We start from the raw sequence: 21,357 nt of genomic DNA, 5'->3' as shown, positions 1-21,357 counted from the left end.
ATACGCTGATTTTGGTAAAATCATTAATAAAGTAGGTTCATTACAGAACATTCCTTTCTGCCCTCTGAAACCTCCCTCTGTCTGCAAATGATTACATTATTCTTCATTTCCTCTCCTGATCCACTGGATAGGTTTTATGGATGCTCTTAAAACATACACAATGTTCTAACTTTGAGATGTCAACTTGGGATGATTTTCCATGTTTTTGATGGAACATTGGGTTTCTGACTAAACGAAATATATAATAAAAGTGCCTTCTTTCCGCAGAAAATTTCCACCTTTGTCAAAGAAATACAAATACTTGAAAATTGATTTTTTTCAGTTTTCATCCAAAAATGAAAAATTCCCATTCAGAAATGCTGCTGTAATGCCTTATGCTCCAATTCTTCTCTATGGACTGGGTCTTGGAGCCAGATTGCACTGATATGGCTCAGTAAGAGGGACGACTGGGTTGACCATGGGTTAACATAATCCAGCCAAAAATTTTCAACTTTTGATGTGAGTCAAAAGTAATTTGTAGGTGGGTTTTTGTTAGTTTGCGAACTAGATCTAAACTGTACCAGTGACAGCTGGCATGGTAGAGACAGGTTATACTCATGGCAGCTGAAGTGATTTTTACATACAGTGCATACATGAAACTAAATTAGGACACTCAGTTCTGCATTTGGGTCTCAAGTTGACAATTTGGAAACTATAATTAGGGATAATTTAAGAGCCACAAATGAAGTATGTTAGGATTTGGGTTGAGGGGCATGGTATTTATCTAAGGGATTTGTTGTTGTTGTTGTTTCATGGTGGACAACCTGAAATCTGAACACCTTTGAATTCTGGGGAAAATCTGAACAGGATTTCGATTCAGATTTGAAGATGACATGTCTATATTGGGCCAGGTCCAAACCTGGATACATCTCTTAGCACCCAAACTTGGAAGGATTCCCTCTCAAACCTGAACTTCGTTGATTTTAATCATCCTCAGGACTGAATATTTGTGCGTTGAAGTTCATCCTTTACACAGGAAAAAAAGTCAGATGATAAAAACTGGTTTTAACACCAGGAAAAGAATACCAGGAGGCAAGATAGCAACCAAATATCTTAAAGCACTTTGAGGAGTTGATTTGTCCTAGGTACCATCAGGGTGTCCACAGTCTTACCTTTTTATGGCTTTGTAGCAAATGATGACAACTACAAAGAGGAACACTAGTGTGGCACAGCATACTGCAATGATTATAACCAGGCCTGGCCACCAGGTCTCTTCAGTAGGGCAAAAGGTAGGCTTGGGAGCTGTAAGAGATAATGTGAAAAACATACATGAGTTCTCCTGGCTAAGTAGTTTATAATCAGATAGGCTTCATTCACCCTGAATATTGCACTACACCAGGGTCTGAGAGTTGTACAAAGAGGTTATTTCACCCCTGGGACCAGTTTTCTGAGCAGTAAACTCTACTATGCTGTGTACTGGATGTTGCTTGAAAACTGCATGGTGCAGCAAGCCATCCAGTACTGGCCACAGTTCTTCATGTTGCTACATCAACCACAACACTGCATTCAAATACAAGGGAAAAGGCACAGCTCCGCTGCTGAAAACAATCTATTTTCTCTTGGTGATTGCCCATCTATGACTGGATCAGTTTTAGTTTTATAGAGAGACATTGTGCTGATAAGTTCAGGCTTTTAAACAAAATTAGGGAAAGTTTATCTGGGAAAAATAGCAGTGCTTACAATCAGGGATGGAGCTGTTATCATATTGACCTTGGACAGAGGATGGGGAATTAGTTTAAAAGAAAACAGGAATTGTATTACATTTGTTAATAGCTTTTAGAGGAATTTACTCACACTTTTCCCAACTGTACTGTTATTTTTAATGCATTTAATTTACATCCATTAATTGATGCATTGCTTATGAAAATATAAATTAAAAGAAGAAAAGTATATTTATTCCTAAGGGCTAGATTGTGTTTATACACACTGCCCTCAGCAAGGAGTAAATTGCATCAGGAGTAATTATGGGAGGCATTTAACTAAGGTCAGGTCTACAGTAGGGGGCAAAGCCAAATTAAGATATGTGGATAGTGTAGCTGTAGTTGACATACCTTAGTTTGACTTTTCACGACATCCCCACTGTCAGGGGTTGGCAGAGAAACTCTTCTGTTGATTCCCCTTACTCCTCACAACCCAGTGGAGTACCAGAGTCAACAGGAGCATGATCAGAGGTTGATTTAGTACATTCCATTTTAGACCTGCTAAATCAACCCCCGGGAGATTGATCTCCATAGCGTCGATCTCCTAATAAGTGAAGACTAGGCCTAAGAGAAATCTCTGCAGCATGTTTGTTTCCCTTGTAGTTTGAGAAGATAGCAATGTTGCTTGGGATCTGTCTGGTCCCAAATTAGGGAAATGGCTGGACTTGGGGAGGTCAATACCAGCCCCTCTGCTGCTGGCTTATGGACTCTGGGCTCTGCTCCAAGCTGCTGGTCCCCAACCCGTGGTGCCAGCTGTTTGGGCCCCACAGCAGCCACCAGCACCCAATCACCGACTGCCAGGCTCTGCTTCTGGCTATCAGGCTCCACTTCTGGCCACTGGGCTCCAATTCCCAGCCCTGGCTGCTGTGCTCCAACAGCTGCCAGCCCCAGGCTCCACTCCCAGCTGCTTCCCAGCAATCTGGTCTGGCAACATTTGTGGTCCAGCTGCACCAGTTTTTCCCCTGTAAGTACTCCAGTCCTGGAGCACCCACAGAGTCTCTGACAATGCTGGGCCACAGATATTGCTGGACCAGTGAATCCCAGACTAGAGAGGTTTGACCTGTATTATTTTTTTAAATATGAAAATACTATAAGATTGACCTGGTATTGCTGGAGTCTTTAATTTAAATATTTTTTTGTTTTTCTTTATTTCAATCATTGATTTGTGGTAGGACTTGGGATGTGGGGTTCATTATGCTGGCTGTCCCGTAAAGAGAAGACTACCTGAGCCCTCTCTTACTGCAGCAGCTTGAGCCCAGATGAGAAACGTCTCACCATGGCCACTGCAGCGGGAACAGCCAGGGGAGGGTTGGGACAGGTCCAGGTTTGTTTGCCTCAGGCGCTCCCCAGCCAGGTTGAGGAATGTAGTAAACTGTGCACTTTTCCCTCACTTCCTGACAAAGGGGAACAGCCAGCAATGTCCCTGTGTGAATTGGGGGAGGAAAGCTTCAGCCCCCCCTTCCTCCCTAAGGGGTACCTAGGGTTGGGAGGCTCAGGGTTGGGGCAGTCCTGCACTGGGAGGTGTGTGCCACCTGCTTGGTGATTGTGTTTTGTTTCTGTATGGTTTTATGAGAAGCAATCCCATTTAAGGCACATCCCATTCTCCTGGCACAGCCAAACCCTTACCTTGATTTAAGTTATAATAATAAGAAGCTGCATACTAAATTTAGCTGTTACCATTTAGGAGGGGTTTTTGAATAAACTGACAGATGGACAAACTCTTTCAAATATACAGAAGCTACAGCAAATGAGAGAAGATAGTGAATAATACTGCCAGCACTGAGTGAATCATCACCTTCATTTATTGATATTTAAACCATAGGAATCACTGATTAATCTAGTTTGAATCCCTTTCTCTGACAGGGGCCAGCCCTGGAGGCTCAGAGGAATGTGCCAGAAACCCAGCAGGACATCCACAAAAGAAATCTTTCTAGTCTCTATTAGTTACAGGCCAATTTATGCCCTAAGCCATGAGAGAGTTTATCTCCCTTCCAAAACTCTTCAGATTTTATTTTTTCATCTTTACTATTACAATTCTGGGTCTCCTTAGAAATGTCCAATCATTTTCTGCTAAGCACTTCGCCTCAATGATGTTGTCTATCTAGATTAAGTATTTATATGACTCCTGCTACTGTAGCATCTAAGCACCGTACACTCTAATATATTTATCTTCACTACAACCTTTTAAGGCAGAGCAGTATTCTTATTCCCAAGTAACTTGAGCGAGATCACACAAAGCTGCTTTAGATAGAGGGAACTGAATCCAGGTCTCCAAAATCAAAGACTAATGTCCTACTCATCCTTCCTTTGGCTAACTGTGTGTTGTGTGAAAAAGTATTTCATGAGTTTTGAAATTTCCACTTTTCAATTTCATTGAATGCTTCATCCTCTTCTCTTATTATGAGAAATGCTGAATAGAAATTCCTGCTTTATCTTCTCACTACTATTCATTATTTGGTATCTCTTTATCACATTGCCCTCTTATTTGCCTCCTTCCCAATTTTTACAATGTCACTTCTTGAGAGAGTTTTTCCCACGCCTCTAATCATTTTTGTTGTCCATTTCTGAATCTCCTTTGCCGTTTTTGCTCTATCCATTCTGAGATGGAGTGAACAGACCTGAACATAGAATCCCATGAATGCTGATTGATTCATGTATACACTGTAATGTTTTCACTATTTTTCTGCTCCAGGATTTGGGGACCATGTGCTGCCCACCTCTTGCTCAGGGATTGGAGCGGGTAATACACAGCCTGCCTGCTCACCTGTTGCTTCACGGCTGGAGGGAGCCACAAGTTGCCTGCTCAATGCTATGGGATTGGGAGGGGAAGTACACCACTTGCCTAGTGATCTGGGGTTGAGGAGGGTCAGCACACAGCCCACCTGGCAGTCTGGAGCTGGAAGTGCTTGGCAGGTACAGGGCTGGGAGCCATGGGGAGGCCTTTGGGCTTTGGTGTGGGGAGGGAATCAGGAGGCTCAGGACTTCAGGCAGAAGGGGCAGGCTGTGCCAGAGACTAATCTCATGCCTGTGGTTCACCCAGCACTCCAGGGCACAGGCAAACAGGATGTGTTTCAATACAGCCAAATGTAAAGTCACACATCTAGGAACAAAGAGTGTGTGCCATACTTACAGGATGGTGTGCTCTACCCTAGGAAGCAGTGGCCCTGGCTTCATCTGAACATGAATTCCCAGTGCAAAGCTTTGGCTAAAAGGGCTAACATGACCCCTTGATGGAATATCGAGTAGGAATAGGAAGGTTATATACCTCTGTATCTGGCATGGATGTGGTGTCTACTGGAATACTACATCCAGTTGCAATGTCCACAATTCAAGAAAGATATAGAAAACTTAGAAAGGTTCAGAAAAAAGTCCTGAGAATTGTTAAGGGATTAGAAAATATGCCTTACAGCGAGAGATTCAAGGAATTCCCTCTGCTTAGCTTAGCACAGAGAAGGTTAAGGGGTAACTTGATCATAGTCTATAAGAAACTATATTGGAACAAAACATTTTAAGAGGTTTTAAAACTAAAGCCAAGCTAGCCGACAAAGGTACAATATGAAGCTGAAGACTAATTCAGACTAGAAATAAGACAGAAATGTATAACAGGCTAATTATCCCTTGAAACAATTTGCCATGGCTTCTCTATCTCTGGAAAAATTTCAGCTAAGCTTCGTGTTTTTCTGAAAGATATGCTTTTGTTAGTTCAACCACAGCTACTGGATTTGAAGCAGGAATTAATTCAGTGAAGTCTTGTGGCCTCACTAAATAATAACAATAGTTCCTTATGGCTTTAAAAGTAATGAATCTATGAAGTACAAAGTATTATTAGGGTTATTCATAGTGGGGCAAATTCTGATCTCAGTTACAGCAGTATAAATCCAAAGTAAATTCACTGACTCAATGGAATTACTTCAAATTTACACTGATGTAACTGGATCTGGCCTTATGAAAACAAGCTTATAAAAATAACTACAATCAGATCAAAGAAACTGCATAAAATAGTTCACTGTCAGAAAAAGCACACACAAGTTCTTTGCTTTACCAAATTATCCTTGCAACTCTTTTTTGTAGATTGCTGCCAGAAAACGTTCCAAGCCTCCACTCCAGTTCTAAATTTATACTGAGTATTTGTATTCAGTTGGCTCCCACCAAAAATTAACACAGCACAGAAGACCAACCCAGCTACAGAATGTTAGGGCGATTGTTAACGAAGTGCTTGAGACTGACCAATTAGAAGTTGAAGGTTGTCTTTGGAAAGAAAATTTCCATAGAATGATGATGACGTTTCAATTTTCACTTAATAAATCTCAGAGCTGATTTATGACCTGCTTAAATCTTTAATCCTCTTTAAACTCTAGGGAACATTGGAACTGTTCATCGACTGGGTCAGAGTTAAAGTTATTGTGTATGAGGTAAATTGTCCCCTGCCAATACTGTCCCTAATGAAATGTAGGTAATTATGAGGCTAATGGAATATTTATAAAAATTACTCCAGTTGGTCATTACTATACTTTATAATGCTTAGGCTTTGTAACTCTAAAGCTTCTGTTACTTGTTTTGCATGAGGGTAATACTGTATTCACTGTTAGAACACTCACAGTAAGCTAATTATTCTTGTGTGGGGGAATGTGCACTAAATGTGAATGTAATGAAGTGGAACTCTGAGGAGGAGAGGAATACTATGCTGCATGTGAATGTGATGCAGAAGAATACATAGTTCTGAAGCTGTGTTCCATTCCAGCACTGCACAACTATCATCAGTCTACTCATGGAGGAAATGGAGGAAGGTGTAGAATCAGAACACTGCTTATGTTCTAGTGCTCATGTTCTGAGGACATGCCTATTCCGGTAAAACAAAAGATGGGTTGGATCCTAACATCATTCCAACACAAAGCTTCATGAGATGCTCCCAGGACTACCAGTGTGTCCTAATTTGGGTAGGGGAAGATAGTTTGAGTCCTCTGACTCCTTATACCACCCTGCTGCATTCACTGACTCCATTGGGGCATTTTGACTAACAATATGACAGAGACACAACATTCAGATTTGACATTTGGGGAAGTTTAAGAGGAAGGTTTCAAAGTTCTAATTTTGACGTCTCCCTAGTTGTGAGAGTTATTTATATAACACAACTTGGATTGACAAAATGAACCAGAGAGCAAATAACGTGCATATATATGTAGATACCAAAAGCAACAGCCACTCCTTGAAATACAATGATGAGTTTAGTCCAAATTGTACATGGTCAAAACCTTCAACTCTGTTACCTTGTCCTCAGATTTATTAATGGATATGCACTGTGGTTCCATTACTAAGGCAACTCTCTACTTAATTTACAGAATATTGCAAGGCTGACACTGCTGCTCAGTAAAACAATTTAGAATCTCTAGTGAGTATCTTCACTTACTCAAGGCTGAATTACTGTGTTGTTTTTTTTACTTTGTGTGTCTTCTGATTATATTAGCTCAAGGACTCTGTTTATCTAGAATGTCGCAATTTGTGTCTTTACAGATGTGTCAGGCAGACTCAGTGAATCAGTCTTATTCTGTATACAGGCTTCCTATAAAGTTTAGTCTTGAACAGGGTGGAAGGATTTATAGGCCAGCATATATAAATGATGCCTTCTCATCATGCACTCGTATGTAGTCAATAAAACTATAATCAAGTGGGTTTGTAATCTGTCCAGATTATAATCTCATCACACTGGATACCACACTTTTCTGTTAAAGTATTTTTTGTTTGTGGACTGTACTTCCTATTAACTTTCTAAACATTCAAGCCATGTTGACATTTAAAATTAGTTTATAGGAACACACAGGACATCTACTGCAATTTACAACTGTGTTTAATTGCGGATCATTTTATAGGGTTGCATTCTCATCAGCTGGATATCAATTGGGTGGTCCCATTTGTAAATGTGCAGCAGACTGCATCTACCAAGTGGGTGCATGCTATTTTGCATGAATGCAAATCCCACATATTTGCATACAAATTGTTCACTTGTGTGTCATGTTGACACATGCATGAAAGTTGCTCACACAAAACTGGCCTCATGAAATCAGAAACCAGAATGGAAAATGTCAGGCCTAGTGTTTATTTTATGGTTTCCTGACACAGTTTCCAAATTTCTGCGCCCACTTACATTGGTGTCAATCAGACATAATTCTACTGAAGTCAGTGAACTACATTTTTTTCAGCTCCACTGCACATCTGCGGCAATTTCATTTATGTAAATGGGTTACTCAGATGTATGCTGGTGGGAATGAACACCAAGCTTGTCTAAACGTTATTATATCTAGTAAAACTGATATGAGATGAGAATTAAATTCTAAAAACCTGAACCATGGAGTACAATGGAAAGACTCTCATTCACTTCAGTGGGCTTTGGGATTAGGTCCTATGAACATAATTTGTTGATGTAAGAAAGCGCAAAAAAGAACTCCTCCATATAAATGTCTACCATTCAAATTCTGCTGTTAAGAAAGCTGAGTCTGATTCTCATTTATACTTCCAGTATGTCTATACTTAACACAGTGCAGGGCACTGCTAATAGAGATGACATGTCACGGATCATGTGCCTCCCCAGATTTCTGCCAGGGAGAGCCACAGCTTTAGTTCTGCAGGGGGAAGCAACAGCAAACAGGTAGGGGCTGTAGAATGGGGATACCGAGGGTAAGGGGATATGCCTGTTGTGTGTGTGAATCAAGTTGTTGGAGAAGGGGAATCTTTAAATTGTGCCCCACTATTATCAGCAGGTACCAGTCATCACTGGCTGCTGCACTGGTGCAGCTGCCCAGCTATAGCACTCCAGTGTAGACACTACCTAGGCAAATGGGATGGGTTCTTCTGTTGGTGTAGATAATCCACATCCTCAAGAAGTGGTAGCTAGTGCTGTCTACAGTGGGGATTAGGTTGGTTATAGCTATGCCTTTCATGGGTGTGTGTTTCATACTTCCCTGAAAGCTATACTGTTGTAAATTCCTAGTGTAAACCAGGCCGTAGCCCACTGCATACCACTCTAACAGTATAAAGTGGCCTTAACTACACCTAGGTACAGGTTGAACCTCTCTAGTCCAGCATCTTTGGGACCTGACCAGTGCCAAACCAGAGAATTTACCAGATCACAGGAAGTCAATATTGTCTAACAGCATTACCAACACTTCCACTGCTTACTGGACTCTTAGAAGGTATTTAGGGGAAATGAGAATTAAATAACAGCCCAGAATGTTGAGAAACGTTATGGGACTGTGGGAAAGTTGGCCACTCCCATGATCAGTGGCCATCAGACTAAACTAAAATCACGCCAGATCACGTATGTTGCTGAACTAGAGAGATTCAACCTGTATAAATGAGAGTTAGGTTTTGAGTGTCTAAGAATAAAGGGCCTGATTCTCAGCTAATGTTAAATAGCTTAGCTCCATTCAGCCACGCTGACTTATATCAGATAAGGATCTAGCCCAGAATATTTCATACTTCCTTCTGTGGTATATAAACATTTGCAGAACTGTTTCCAAACTGCAAAGTTCTAAACCTGAACTTCCCTGAAGTTCTTGGCTATTCAGATCCAGGTTTTTTATTTGGGTTTATTTAACCTCTTGTAATAATGGCACTATTATAATATATCTGTGGCTCAACATTAGTTCAAGAGTCCTTGAGTTGTTTATTGAATTTCGTTAATGGAAACTTTTACAAATGGTTGGAAAGTTCATACAGTAAGAACATGCAGTATGTATCCAAATTTGTTCTTACAGAGAAAGTCAGCCAATGGGGGAGGGGAGGAAAGGTATGAGGGGGGGAAACTTTCACAAAGTGCACTGGAATGAACTCTGTTGTAAATACAGATTTTCAAGTGTTACTTTTTAAAATAATTTGTGACAGCAGGAATATTACCCATGGTTTCCTTTGGAACCCATGAGCCTAAACAGTGGAATTCATAAGATATCTCATTCCTTTTAAAGGATTATACTGGGCTAAATCAAAGCTCAAATAAGTATTCACTTCCAAACCAAAGCAGATCGTGGAAAACAATGCTATACTTTAAAAAAAAAAGTTTTAAGGCTAATCTCTTCAGATGCACAAAAACAGAGCACACTTCATTGTCCCTTCAACAGACAACTAAAAGGCCTATAAGTCTAAGAGTTAAATGCTTTGAGGGTAAGACCCCAGATGTGTGCGCATGTGTGAAATTACTGTCAATAGTTTTGTAGCTTTGTGCTCATTCTGAATGACTGTAGAGGGATTAACTAGTAGTTTGTCCTAACTACTGTATTTGAGAGATACTTTCTCTTTTTCTTTTCTTGCCTAAAGAGTTCTTATGGGGGCTGAACACTTGAAGAATAATATTTCAAATTTAAGCATGTAAATATATGTTTAATACAATCTATTTTTAAGATAGGAGTAATACAATATTAATGGGAGGTAATATAAAGGACAGACTGTCTCCCTTACTTGTGTTGGGTAGTGATTGAAGTTAGAGAGACTAGCTGAGGTGTAAGTTGCTACTCAGTGCACTTAGGAGTAGCTGAATATGGCTCTGTGTGTCTTGTTAGTTTCAAGTTCTGGCATTTGATTGGGAATTTCGCCTGGTTTGTGGGGAGGGTGGGGTGAAGGCCATTTTCTAACACCTTGTTTGGAGAATTACTATGGAATATAGGCCTCATGAAAGAAGTGATTTTTAGGGAGGATCACATAATATTGTGCTTGTGTTTGTGTTTGGCATTAATCTTTGTCTGGCAACTTCACAATGGATGTTCATGTTAAGTTCACCATCAGCTGTCTCCCCCAGATCCTTCCCTGTCAGACACTTTCCTAAGCAGCAGGCTCTCACTAAGAACAGTACAGTACCTACCCATCTGATTCTCTCTCAGCAACTGAACCACCTTTACTGTTATCCTGATCAAATCATTCCTTACTGACTGCTGACCTGAACAAATTAGAATGTACTTCAGTAAAATTAGCGTTAGGATTTAGTTTCCTCATCACAGAAATACAATAGCTTTAGTAAGTCTCATGAACACCATGGGCCTGATTCATCACTGTACTACCCCATTTTCCTTCATTGTTGAATCTGGTGGCACAGAGGCATAGAGGGAACAGGTTGAATCAGTGCATGGGCCACGGGTCTGGGACATTAAGAAAAAGTAAAGACATTTTTATTTTGGTGCCTGAATATGACTATTAGAACTTAACTTTAGGCACCAAGTTTGAAAATGCAAACTTTATCTCTCTCTACTTAGGTCTGGGGGATAGAATACTAGACTTGAGTGACCTTGGTTCTATTCCCACTCTGTGTTTCAGTTTCCCAATGTGTAAAATGGAGATGACACTTATCTCTATTGTAAAGTGCCTTCAGAGCTACTGATCAAAGGCACAATAGAAAAGGTAAGTATTGTTATATACCTACTGTGACAGACCCAGGGCAGCTGGCTACAGTAGGTTGGTGGAGGGCAAATATATAGGAAACTGGGTGAATAGTTTTCTGTTCCCTGAGTGAACTGGCCAGGCACTACTGCCATATAATCAATGCAGGCAGGCACCTGGGGCCTATTAAGAGCTTGCTGAAGCAGTAGGCTCATCAGAACACCTGCAGCCAATTAAAGCCTGCTGAGGTCAGTTTAAAAGGCTTTTCCTCAGGAAGAGGAGGGGGAAAAGCCCAGGACTAAGAGGAGGCACATTGAGAGAGAGTGAAGGGTTGAGAGTGTGACAGAGTGCTGTGGAGAAGCAGGAAGGATTGCTCAGGCACTAGGGAGATAGGAGGAATTGTTTTGGGAACTGGCCCAGGAAAAGTTGCAAGACTGGGAGTGGAGGAAATGCTGCCAGTTGCCACTATGTTAGGGTCCCTGGTCTGTAACCTGGAGCAGTGGGTAGGCTCAGATTCCCCCCAACCCTCCCCATGTCACTACAGAGTCTGTCCTTGAGAGGAGACTAGCACTATGGAGGGGTTTCACCCCAAACTATGGACTAGCCTTTGCTAAGAATGGCTGAGTAAGCTGTGATCTTTGCTTCTAGTAAAGGGTCAGAGACTGTGTGGAGGGTCACTGTGAGCCTCGGAGGCAAACACTAACTGTCAGGAAGTGCAGGACCCATGGGGCAAGGCCAGAGTTTTGCCATACTACCTGTCTGTAAAATTAGAATAAATGATCACCACACTGGGGCTATGTCTACACCAGCGCTTCTTGCGCAAGAATATTTTGCACAAGGGTTCTTGTATAAGAACATGTCCACACTGCCATGTGCTTTTGCGCAAGAGCATCCATGGCAGTGTGGACGCTGTCTTGCATAAGAAAGCTCTGATAGCCATTTTAGATATAGGGCTTTCTTGCGCAAGAAACCCCTGCCGCGTGTCCACACTGCCCTCTTGCACAAGAATTCTTGAGCAAGAGGGATTACACTTGTTGGAAAAGAGCGTAGCTCTTGTGCAAGCATCCCTCTCTTACCATGTTTTACTGTAAAACTTCTTGTGCAAGAGCGGGCAGGCAGTATGGACACTGCGGAAGAATGGCCGTTCTTGCAAAAGAACTTGCCAGTGTAGACATAGCCTGGATGTGTCCTTTCTATTAATCTATGCCCCCTACCTGGATTAAGCATTATTACTTTCAATAAACTCTTTTTTTCCTCATTTTTCTGACTTTCCAGGCACTTAACTGTTAGGTAAGCACAACTTTGGGTAACAGTATTAATGCAGAAAAGTAACAACACATGGCTGACCCAGGGACAGTAATCCACAGTACACGAGAACAGTAAAGGAACTGAGTTATAGTACATGAGATATACTACATACAGCACCAACCACTTCATTGCATGCACACACATTTTCACATTTAAATAGCAAGTCACACATGAAGGAAATACACATATCATTCCTCACTACTGAGAATCAATGCCTGGTATTATCCTGATAGAGATGCGGCCGTGTTAGTTCTGTCTTTTGTTTCAGCTACACCAGACTATGTAGCACTTTAAAGACTAACAGGATGGTTTATTAGGTGATGAGCTTTCTTGGGCCAGACCCACTTCCACATATTGATCTGAGGAAGTGGGTCTGGCCCACAAAAGCTCATCACCTAATAAACCATCTTGTTAGTCTGTAAAGTGCTACGTAGTTCTGTCTTTGGTATTATCCTGTAATCCCACGAAGCTCTAGGCATTGTTCATGCTACAGAAGTAGGAAAAGCACATTGCTAAAGAGCCATTAAAACACAAAATTTCCTAATTAAGCATGCTTGTGTAATTTTGGCTCTTTGCTTCCTAAAAATGTATGAAACCTGTTAGCACAAACCAGTATTCAGCAAAACAGTCGTATTTATATATTTTCCCAGTTCTATTTTTGTCAGCATGAGTCCTCCTGGGCAGGACCTAAAAATAAACACAATGCTACACAGAGGTGCATTCATGAAGGATAAATTTAACGCATGTGAAAGTTGTCAGACTGACAGCCTTGAAGGCTGAGCCTTGTTCACAGAACTAGCACTGCTGCACGGATAGTTATAGTTCAAGTTTCCCTGCATTGCCCTACCTAAGTGCCCCAACTCTGCCTGGGGATCACCTCTCTGCAAGGATAGTTCAATTTCCCTGCTATTTCAGTTTTGGGCCTCTCTGGTGAGACTGGTGAGGCTAAAAATTAGTGCCATCTGTTTTGATGGTTTCCACGGCATGCTGCCTGTCCTCTGCAAATTGGATTAAGCCCTCATGCAATTCATGCTAGATAGGAACAATTTCAACACTGGAAGTGGCTTTTTAGAAGTAGGCTCACTGCTACAAAACAAATGTGTGGAGACATATTTTTAGATTGCAAGTAACCTCCGTGAGGAAGAGTCTCTGCACAGCACCAGTTGGCAGCACTTAACAAACATGAAAGAATAGTAACAATCATGGAAGAGACAGAGGCTCATCTCCAAATTAAAGATCACTGTTAATAGGTGTTTTCCTAGCCTGCTTTATCATGTATCCATGTTACCCACCCTACCCCCATATTCATTTGCATCTATACAGAGAAAAGAGATTAGAACGCTGGAAATTTTTAAAGACTGGAACCACTTACTATCATTCGATGATGTCTTTAGTTTTCTGATACTGTATACCACTCTTAGGGTATGTCTACACTACGATCCTAGTTCGAACTAGGGTGGTAATGTAGGCAACCGGAGTTGCAAATGAAGCCCGGGATTTGAATTTCCCGGGCTTCATTTGCATCTCGCCGGGCGCCGCCATTTTTAAGTGTCCGCTAGTGTGGACTCCGTGCCGCGTGGCTACACGCGGCATGGACTAGGTAGTTCGGACTAGGCTATTCCAAACTACCGTTACTCCTAGGAAGCCTAGTCCGAACTACCTAGTCCGTGCCGCGTGTAGCCGCGCGGCACAGAGTCCGTACTAGCAGACATTTAAAAATGGCGGCGCCCGGCGAGATGCAAATGAAGCCCGGGAAATTCAAATCCCAGGCTTCATTTGCAACTCCAGTTGCCTACATTACCACCCTAGTTCGAACTAGGGTGGTAGTGTAGACATACCCCCAGAAGCCAGCCTTCCACTATGAGCCAATTCAGTGCCCAATTACGCAGCACAAGGAATTGCACAACCAGAAAGCTGAGGCTTTTTGTACAATTTAATGTAGCAAAACAGTGGGACGAGCTGAAGTGGAGTTCTGTTCTCACTCTTCAGGAGCAACTGAGCTGTGTTGTACAAGTTGCCAAGGGCCTGGATGCAGACAGTAGCCACTTGCTCCCTGTATCATGCAGTCAGGTGTGCACAATGGCTACTCCTGTCTAGAACACTTACTCCACACTCTGAATTGTTGTAATAGGCATTGCTCAGTAAGGAAAAATGAAAACCCACCACTAAAACCTATCACTGTGTCCCAGTGATTTATACACTAGCTTGGGACTTTGAAAATCCAGGTTCAAGTGTCTGCATTGCCATAGACTTCCTATGAGACCTTGGACAATCCATGTGGGGCCAGTGTTTAAATGTATTAAGTGCCTAAAAATGCAGGTGGGCACTCAGTGTGATTTTTAAAAGCAGCTAGGGCCCCAACTCCCATTGGTTTCAAAATCACACTAGGAACCAATCTGCACTGTTACATGTCTAAATATCTTCAAAAGTTGTCCTTAGTCTCTCTGTGCCTCAAGTCCCCATCTGTGAAATAGGGTTAATAGCACTTTCCTAACACACAGGTGTGTTGTAAGGACAAATACATTGAAGACTGACAGAGACACAAATATTCTGGTAATTGGGGTCATACAAGTACCTTAGATAAATACAGTGACATCTCTTCCAGTCTTCTAATCCCCATACCGTCTGACGCATGCTCCTCTCCCTGTCAGGTGCTATGAGAAGATATGACTGCACCACACAGTATTATTTGTAAAGATAATTGTCTGTACAATGTGTGCCTGTTCAGAATATCAGACAGCAGGTGATTGGCTGTCTCTGCATTGTATATAGAAGGAACTGACCATTACCACAAGCTGAAGGTGTTCTCCCCCACCAAGTCCAAATGCCATGCCCTCTTTCTTGATACACATCTATGTGACCTGCATTTTTATACTAGTATTTTATACTAGCATTTTTATACTAGCTAATGCGTTGTGTGCCAGCTAGTCCTTGTTTTTGGTGAAAGTGCCAAATTGAGCCCTACAATAATAACCCTTAATAGTTGTCAACCATACACCTCAGAACAAAAGCTTAGAAAATTGGATAAATATCCCTATTCTATGATTGGAAAGCAATTGCAGACAGATTAAGTGATTTGCCCAGAATCATACAGCAAGGCAGTGGCAGAACCAAATACAGGACCCAGGTGGCCTGACTCCTAGTATACTACGCTGCCTTTCCTTTATAGGAGTGGTATTAAATTGCAGTGAATTTTTTAGAAAGCCTATCAACTACTCAGAGTAAAGGATCTTTCAAAAAAAGGGGAGTTTTTTCAAAACAACCGCATCTAGACAGCAGATTCACTTTCGAAATACCCGTTTTTGAGAGAATGTGCGTCCGCCATTATGCAAATGAAGCACGGGAAATTCAAATCCTGACTTCATTTGCAATTTCAATCTGTCTAATTTACATCCCTCTTTTGAAAGAGGGATGTAGTTTAGAAATGCCCATTGATAGCCTTTCAAATGTTCACAGCTTTTGGCTGATTAATGATTAACAAACTCCCACCCCTGGTTGAATTAGACATCTATGTATTCTGTTGGGAAACTTTTCAATATAAAGTACATTGAGGGCCCAATTCTGCACATGTTATTCAGGTTGAGTAACACTCATAGGTATTGTCCCATTAAAATGACTGGAATTACTTAATGTGAGGATTTCAGAGCTCTCAACGATACTGAACTGATTAAAATGTTATCTCTAAACAACTTTCAGGCACATACAGAATCCCTAACTACTACCAGTGATGAGCCAAGCTCCATAGTTTTTCCCAAAAGCCAGGAGTTCTGGGTTTTCAAATTTGGAACTTGGTTCCTCCAATGATTGACTAAGCAGTAGTTATGAAGTTCATAATTTTCTAACATTTGGGGATATTTGGATCAAGGATTACAGTTAGGGTGTACCTCTAGCAAAGGAATTGTTTATATTATGAGGCATTTGGAGCCTATGGTCATGCACTTAGTATAACATAGCAGATAGAATAGATTGATAATCACAGGCAATTTTAAAGTGTTAATTTTAGAAAGAAAAACCTGGAAATAATATTTACTTCAAACTGTTTAGCTAGAATTGACATAAAATGTATCTGGGGATGTGTGTCTAATTCACAATATTGCCTGTTAAATGTGTAGCATCTCTCTGTTAGTTTACTGCACCTACATAAAATAATTATCTTTAATGTAGTATTTATCGTTATCCTCTAAGTCCAAAGTACAATAGCTCAATATTTGCCAAAAGTAAGGATTTACATTTGTTATCTTAAAGGTAGCTCTAAAATGGGCAACTAACAATGCAATGTATAGTACATTCAAGATACTTTTCCAAAATCCATGCAGATACCAACTAAAGTAATTTTTGTATTCTTTAGCTAAGAGAAACACAACTAAGTGGCAAAGACGCTACAATGATATGGAGGTGATACTGGAAATGTTCAATGAACCAGAGGGATAATTAATCCTAATAACATTACATGTTATTTCCATGTCACCTATCTGCTAATGATTTTGTATGCAAAGTCCACAAAATACTGTACAGTTAAAACAGCAATTGATTCGTATTAAGATATCATGTCATTGTACCATGTCCAAAGCCCTGATATAATATCTTTATTCTCCACTTAAGAGTAGATAGCTTCATGAACCTTCTGAGATTGAGAAAGTGGGCCCTACATAAACCCCAGGTTTTCAGAACAAAGAATACAAGCAGTGACTACTTCACCTCTGCATACCCCCACGACTCCCACCCTACTTATCTAAAAAACAGAGCATCTGAGAGCTCTCTCAGAGGTTCTGGTCACACTCATCTCCCACTGAAATCTACAGGAATTACAGAGAACCTGCACACTGAAGGATCAGGCCTAAAAGGCTGAGATATTGTATAGTGTCCAAAGCCTGCCAGGATAAACTGAGAGAGATAAAGATAAACCTTTGCTTTTCTCCACTGAAAGAGTCATTTCCTTAAATATGGGCTATAAACTATGGTAAATACTGCTTCCAGACTGAAAGGAAGGCATCTAATGTAACCTCAGTGGCAGTAAAATAGAATTTGCTTTACCAACTCCTTGGTAAATGCCCTGCTTAGTAGGAATGTTTGGCAGGGAACAGGTTTGGTGTAAAGCATTTTTAATCCTTGGACTGATGAAACACTAGTCCATTTTAAAGCTGCACTTCAGAGATGTAAAATACTGCATGGTTTAAGGGCTCATTAGTACTTGCCAGGATATATATTTAATTATAGTGTATAATAATTCACTAGTGTAAATATTAAGTTAATAGTGACCGTAATAATTGTAAATTATTGTTATTGGAGATATGTTATTAGAGCTTCCCTGCTTTACAATAGCTGCTTACAATTACCTTTATATAGTTATTTTAAATACCTGCTTTCTACTGTATTTCTTCACATAGACCATTGATTTGACAAAGGTATTTCATGCTCTCTTTTTTTGTAGGTTCTGGAGTGACTCTGAAGTCCATAGTATGATGCAAATGCTCGTGAGTAGATTGGACAGACAATCATTCGTGAGCATCTTGGTACCTTTGTCCTTGTAACTAACAATTGATTATTTCTGTCAAGATCAGAGTAGAACCACTCCTTAGCATCATTGTGGCTTAAGTTGGGTACATCTGCAGTGATGATAGTAGCAAATCATGACTTATTTAGTGGTAATGGGAGTTTCATGAGTCTTTCATTAATGCCTAGTGGGAATCTTCAAGACATTGCAAGAATCTGATTTTGATGGCAATTCCTGCCCCATGGATTCTATCTTTATGTGGTTCTTTTCACTTCCAAAAGAAGGTGGGGTACCCCAGCCAGTTTGGTAATAATGCCTTTGTCTGACAATCTAGTTTCACGGAACTCTGCAATGTCAATGTCATACTAGAGTAGTTCTTTTGAAAGGGGAGCTGTTCTTCTTTCAAATTGAGAGGTATCATCTTTATCCATCATAGTCCTGATGTTCTAAGCAGCAGTCTTTAGTGCTTTTTAAAGTTATCTTTAGTTTTTGATCACACTAAGGATGCTCCAGCAGTCACGGTAAGCTGGCTAGATCTCATTTGGGCAGGCAATGTTTGAGGCACCTTTTCTGGCCCTGGCCCTTACAGAGGGAGAGCAGTGCAATTTCCAAAAGGCTTTTCTGTTGCCTGGGGTGTTGTACAGCTTCCCTGCAGCCGTGGGGTTAGGGATGGGTGACCAATATCACCTGTATGCAGGGCTTGTGGCCATAACAGTCAGTAATCATCATTGTAAAAATAATGCATGAACAATTATGACTTTCTATCAGAACAATGCTTTCCTTGGGGGGGAGAGGGGTGGGTGGGTGGGTCCTGTAAACAAAAAAGTTGCTTCCTTTCTTTTTCCAGAGGAGTTTGAGACAATTAAGAGGTAGCTCCCGAATTGCTGAAATAAAGCACTCCCTTGCTGCCACTGTCAGGCAGCCTAGGGATTATTCATCACTAACTTGATTTAAGAGTTTTAACTTCTTAATAAGGAGACTGAAAGGCATAAACAAATGGATTAACATGCACACGGGGGAACACATGGCTTCATCATAGCCAAGTCTCTTTAATAAAAAGAGAGGCACTTGACCCAAGCCATTGAAGCATACCTAAGAGTTGGAAGAACAGCATTCCAGTACAGAATCATTTTAATACTTGGTATGCCCTCAGGCTTACACAGTCTCTAATTACTAAGATTGTACCTTCTGACATTGATAACAGAACTGCCAATGACTTCAGTGGTGCAAAGTCAGGCCTTATGTTCCTACCTCCAAAATAATGTAAAATGTATATAAAAAGCTGAATTTTCAAGTTAAAAGATCAGAAGGATATCCGTGTTAGTCTGAATCTGCAAAAGCGACGAGGAGTCCTGTGGCACCTTATAGACTAACTGAAGTGTAGGAGCATAAACTTTCGTGGGCAAAGACCCACTTCGTCAGATGCATCTGACGCTTTTGCAAGTTAAAAGAAGGTTTAATAATATGGATTTAGCTGCTACAAAAGCTTTTAAAAATATCTGTAAGATCCCAACAGCTTGAAAGGAGGGGATTTCTTATCACTTGACTAATTATAAACTGGACAAAGCATTCCTAAATTGGGAAAGCACTGGACATCATGACCTAGCAAGGCTTTTAAACAGACTGACAGATAGACAGACAGACAAATAGGATTACATCCACCCCATGATAAATGTACCATCATGCATCTTTCACGGTTTCATCTGCTGCCTGCCCACTAATCCATCTCCTTCAGTGGAAAATCCCAAATGCCTGAACAGTTTAAACTGCTGCCTTTTATTTTTAATCCACCTGCCTAAGAAATCTTTCCTTTCCCCACACCAAATATGGACTTTCCTTCTGCAGAGGGTGAAGATTAACAGGATCCAGTCGTGGGCCTGAGACAGCTGTGCTATATGTAAAATGTCATGATTTTAAAGTCTAATATCTTATGGTCCTACAAGAATAGAAAGGCAGCCTTCTGATACTGAGAAAAAGACTTCCCATCTTCTAGATTCTATCCCTGAAAGATTCTAAAATAAAGGACTTTCTTGAATTCAAGGCATTTTTATGTACGAAAAAACCACCTATAGTCAATTTTAGGTGTTTTTATAACTCCTTCTGTATCCTGAAAAGTTGGACTCCCAGTAACTAAGGCATCTACCTTTCTGCATAAAGGATACCAATGTTTGGTGTTAATACTATTTTTAAAACTCTAAAACACTTGCAAAATAGTTTTTTCTGTAACACATGAGACCTGAATACATGGTGGTACTGTACTCAGGTTTTACTTAATACTGGAAGATTTACCCGATGCTGCTTGAGTCCTTATTTCAAATAAGTTTTGTTTTTCTTCATTTAAATAATTTCTCTGGGGTAGAGCTGGGGATGAGGAGTTCAGTATGCAGGCTGCCCCAGGGAAAGAGGATGACCCCAGGCCTCACTCACTGCAGCAGCTTGAGGCCAGGTGAAAAGCAACTGTCCATAGTCACTGCAGCTGCATGAGGCGCTGTTGGGGAGGGAGGAATGTCCCCTGGATATAGGACAGACAGATAGACACAAACTCTCTGAAATATATAGTAGATAGCTGTCTCTTTCTCCACTCCTACCCCTTGCTGGGGTTGTAGCTGTCCCAGTTCCCATCTCTGGCCTCTAGCTGCCCTACTACCACACCCTCCTACTAGACTTTTCAAGAAACAATTGAATTCCACATCCCATTGTTCTGGCACTACAACCAAACTATTACCTTACTTTAAGTTATGATAAGAGGAAGCTGCATACCAAATTTGGTAGTCTTAGCTCTTAACATTTAGGCGTTCTTGAACAAGTGGACTCACAGACAGACGGACACAGACAGTGTGCACAAACTCTCTAAACTATATAGTGGATTCCATTTTTGTTTGACATTCTCAGGACTCTGTAGCTGACTCTCCATTGGTTGATCTTTATCACTGCCTATTAGTGATCTAAAACAGCCTTCAACCTAGCATTTATAGTTTCAGGTAGCACCCAAAATAAAGTCTGAAGACAAAAATGTCCACTCCATTTATATCAATTCTACTCCAACTTCAGTGGTGCAATTCCAAGTATATTCCAGATCAAGATATTGCACATTTACATCTCTGTGAAAGAAGAATTTGAATCTTAACCTTTTGAGGGCTTTTTATATGGAAAAAATATCACCTACGGTCCTTTGCTGGACATTCCATATTTGTAACATTCTTTACCTGGGATTTTTTTAAATTACAGAGTTATACTCTGCTTTTTCTCTCCATCATCTACCATGTTCCTAAGATCAATAATGCAACAAATAATAATGTATTCACTCAAGTAAAAAACCTGACAAAAATTTGTACCAGGGCTTGTCTATACGAACAGGTTGTTTGTCTGAAGCTGGGGTATAAACCTACCCTGTGCTTGCCTGCTGCACAATGTCTGTATGGGTCCTGCTGCCACACACACAAAGTTCCGTTAGAG

The 21,357-nt window shown here is 40.8% G+C and overlaps 1 protein-coding gene and 1 long non-coding RNA gene across 7 annotated transcripts in view; one reads left to right on the top strand and one right to left on the bottom strand.

Annotated features, from left to right (window-relative positions):
- The window catches only part of PRIMA1 (proline rich membrane anchor 1), a 75,355-nt gene that overhangs the window by 29,240 nt on the left and 24,758 nt on the right, over positions 1–21,357 (bottom strand). For all 6 annotated transcript variants that reach the window (XR_012903318.1, XM_075926670.1, XM_075926669.1 and 3 more), the window contains one exon: positions 1,152–1,281. Coding sequence is in view for 5 of the 6 variants with exons in the window: in XM_075926670.1 (XP_075782785.1) it covers positions 1,152–1,281 (130 nt within the window). In the remaining variant the exon portion in view is untranslated. The remainder of the gene's footprint in view (positions 1–1,151; positions 1,282–21,357) is intronic.
- LOC112547523 (uncharacterized) lies at positions 1,278–18,023 on the top strand. Its single transcript, XR_012903320.1, has 2 exons — positions 1,278–11,120; positions 17,839–18,023. It is a non-coding gene; the product is annotated as an uncharacterized LOC112547523 (long non-coding RNA).

Source organism: Pelodiscus sinensis, chromosome 4, assembly GCF_049634645.1.
Source record: "Pelodiscus sinensis isolate JC-2024 chromosome 4, ASM4963464v1, whole genome shotgun sequence".
Lineage (NCBI taxonomy): Eukaryota > Metazoa > Chordata > Testudines > Trionychidae > Pelodiscus > Pelodiscus sinensis.
This window is presented reverse-complemented; position numbering and strand designations above follow the sequence as displayed.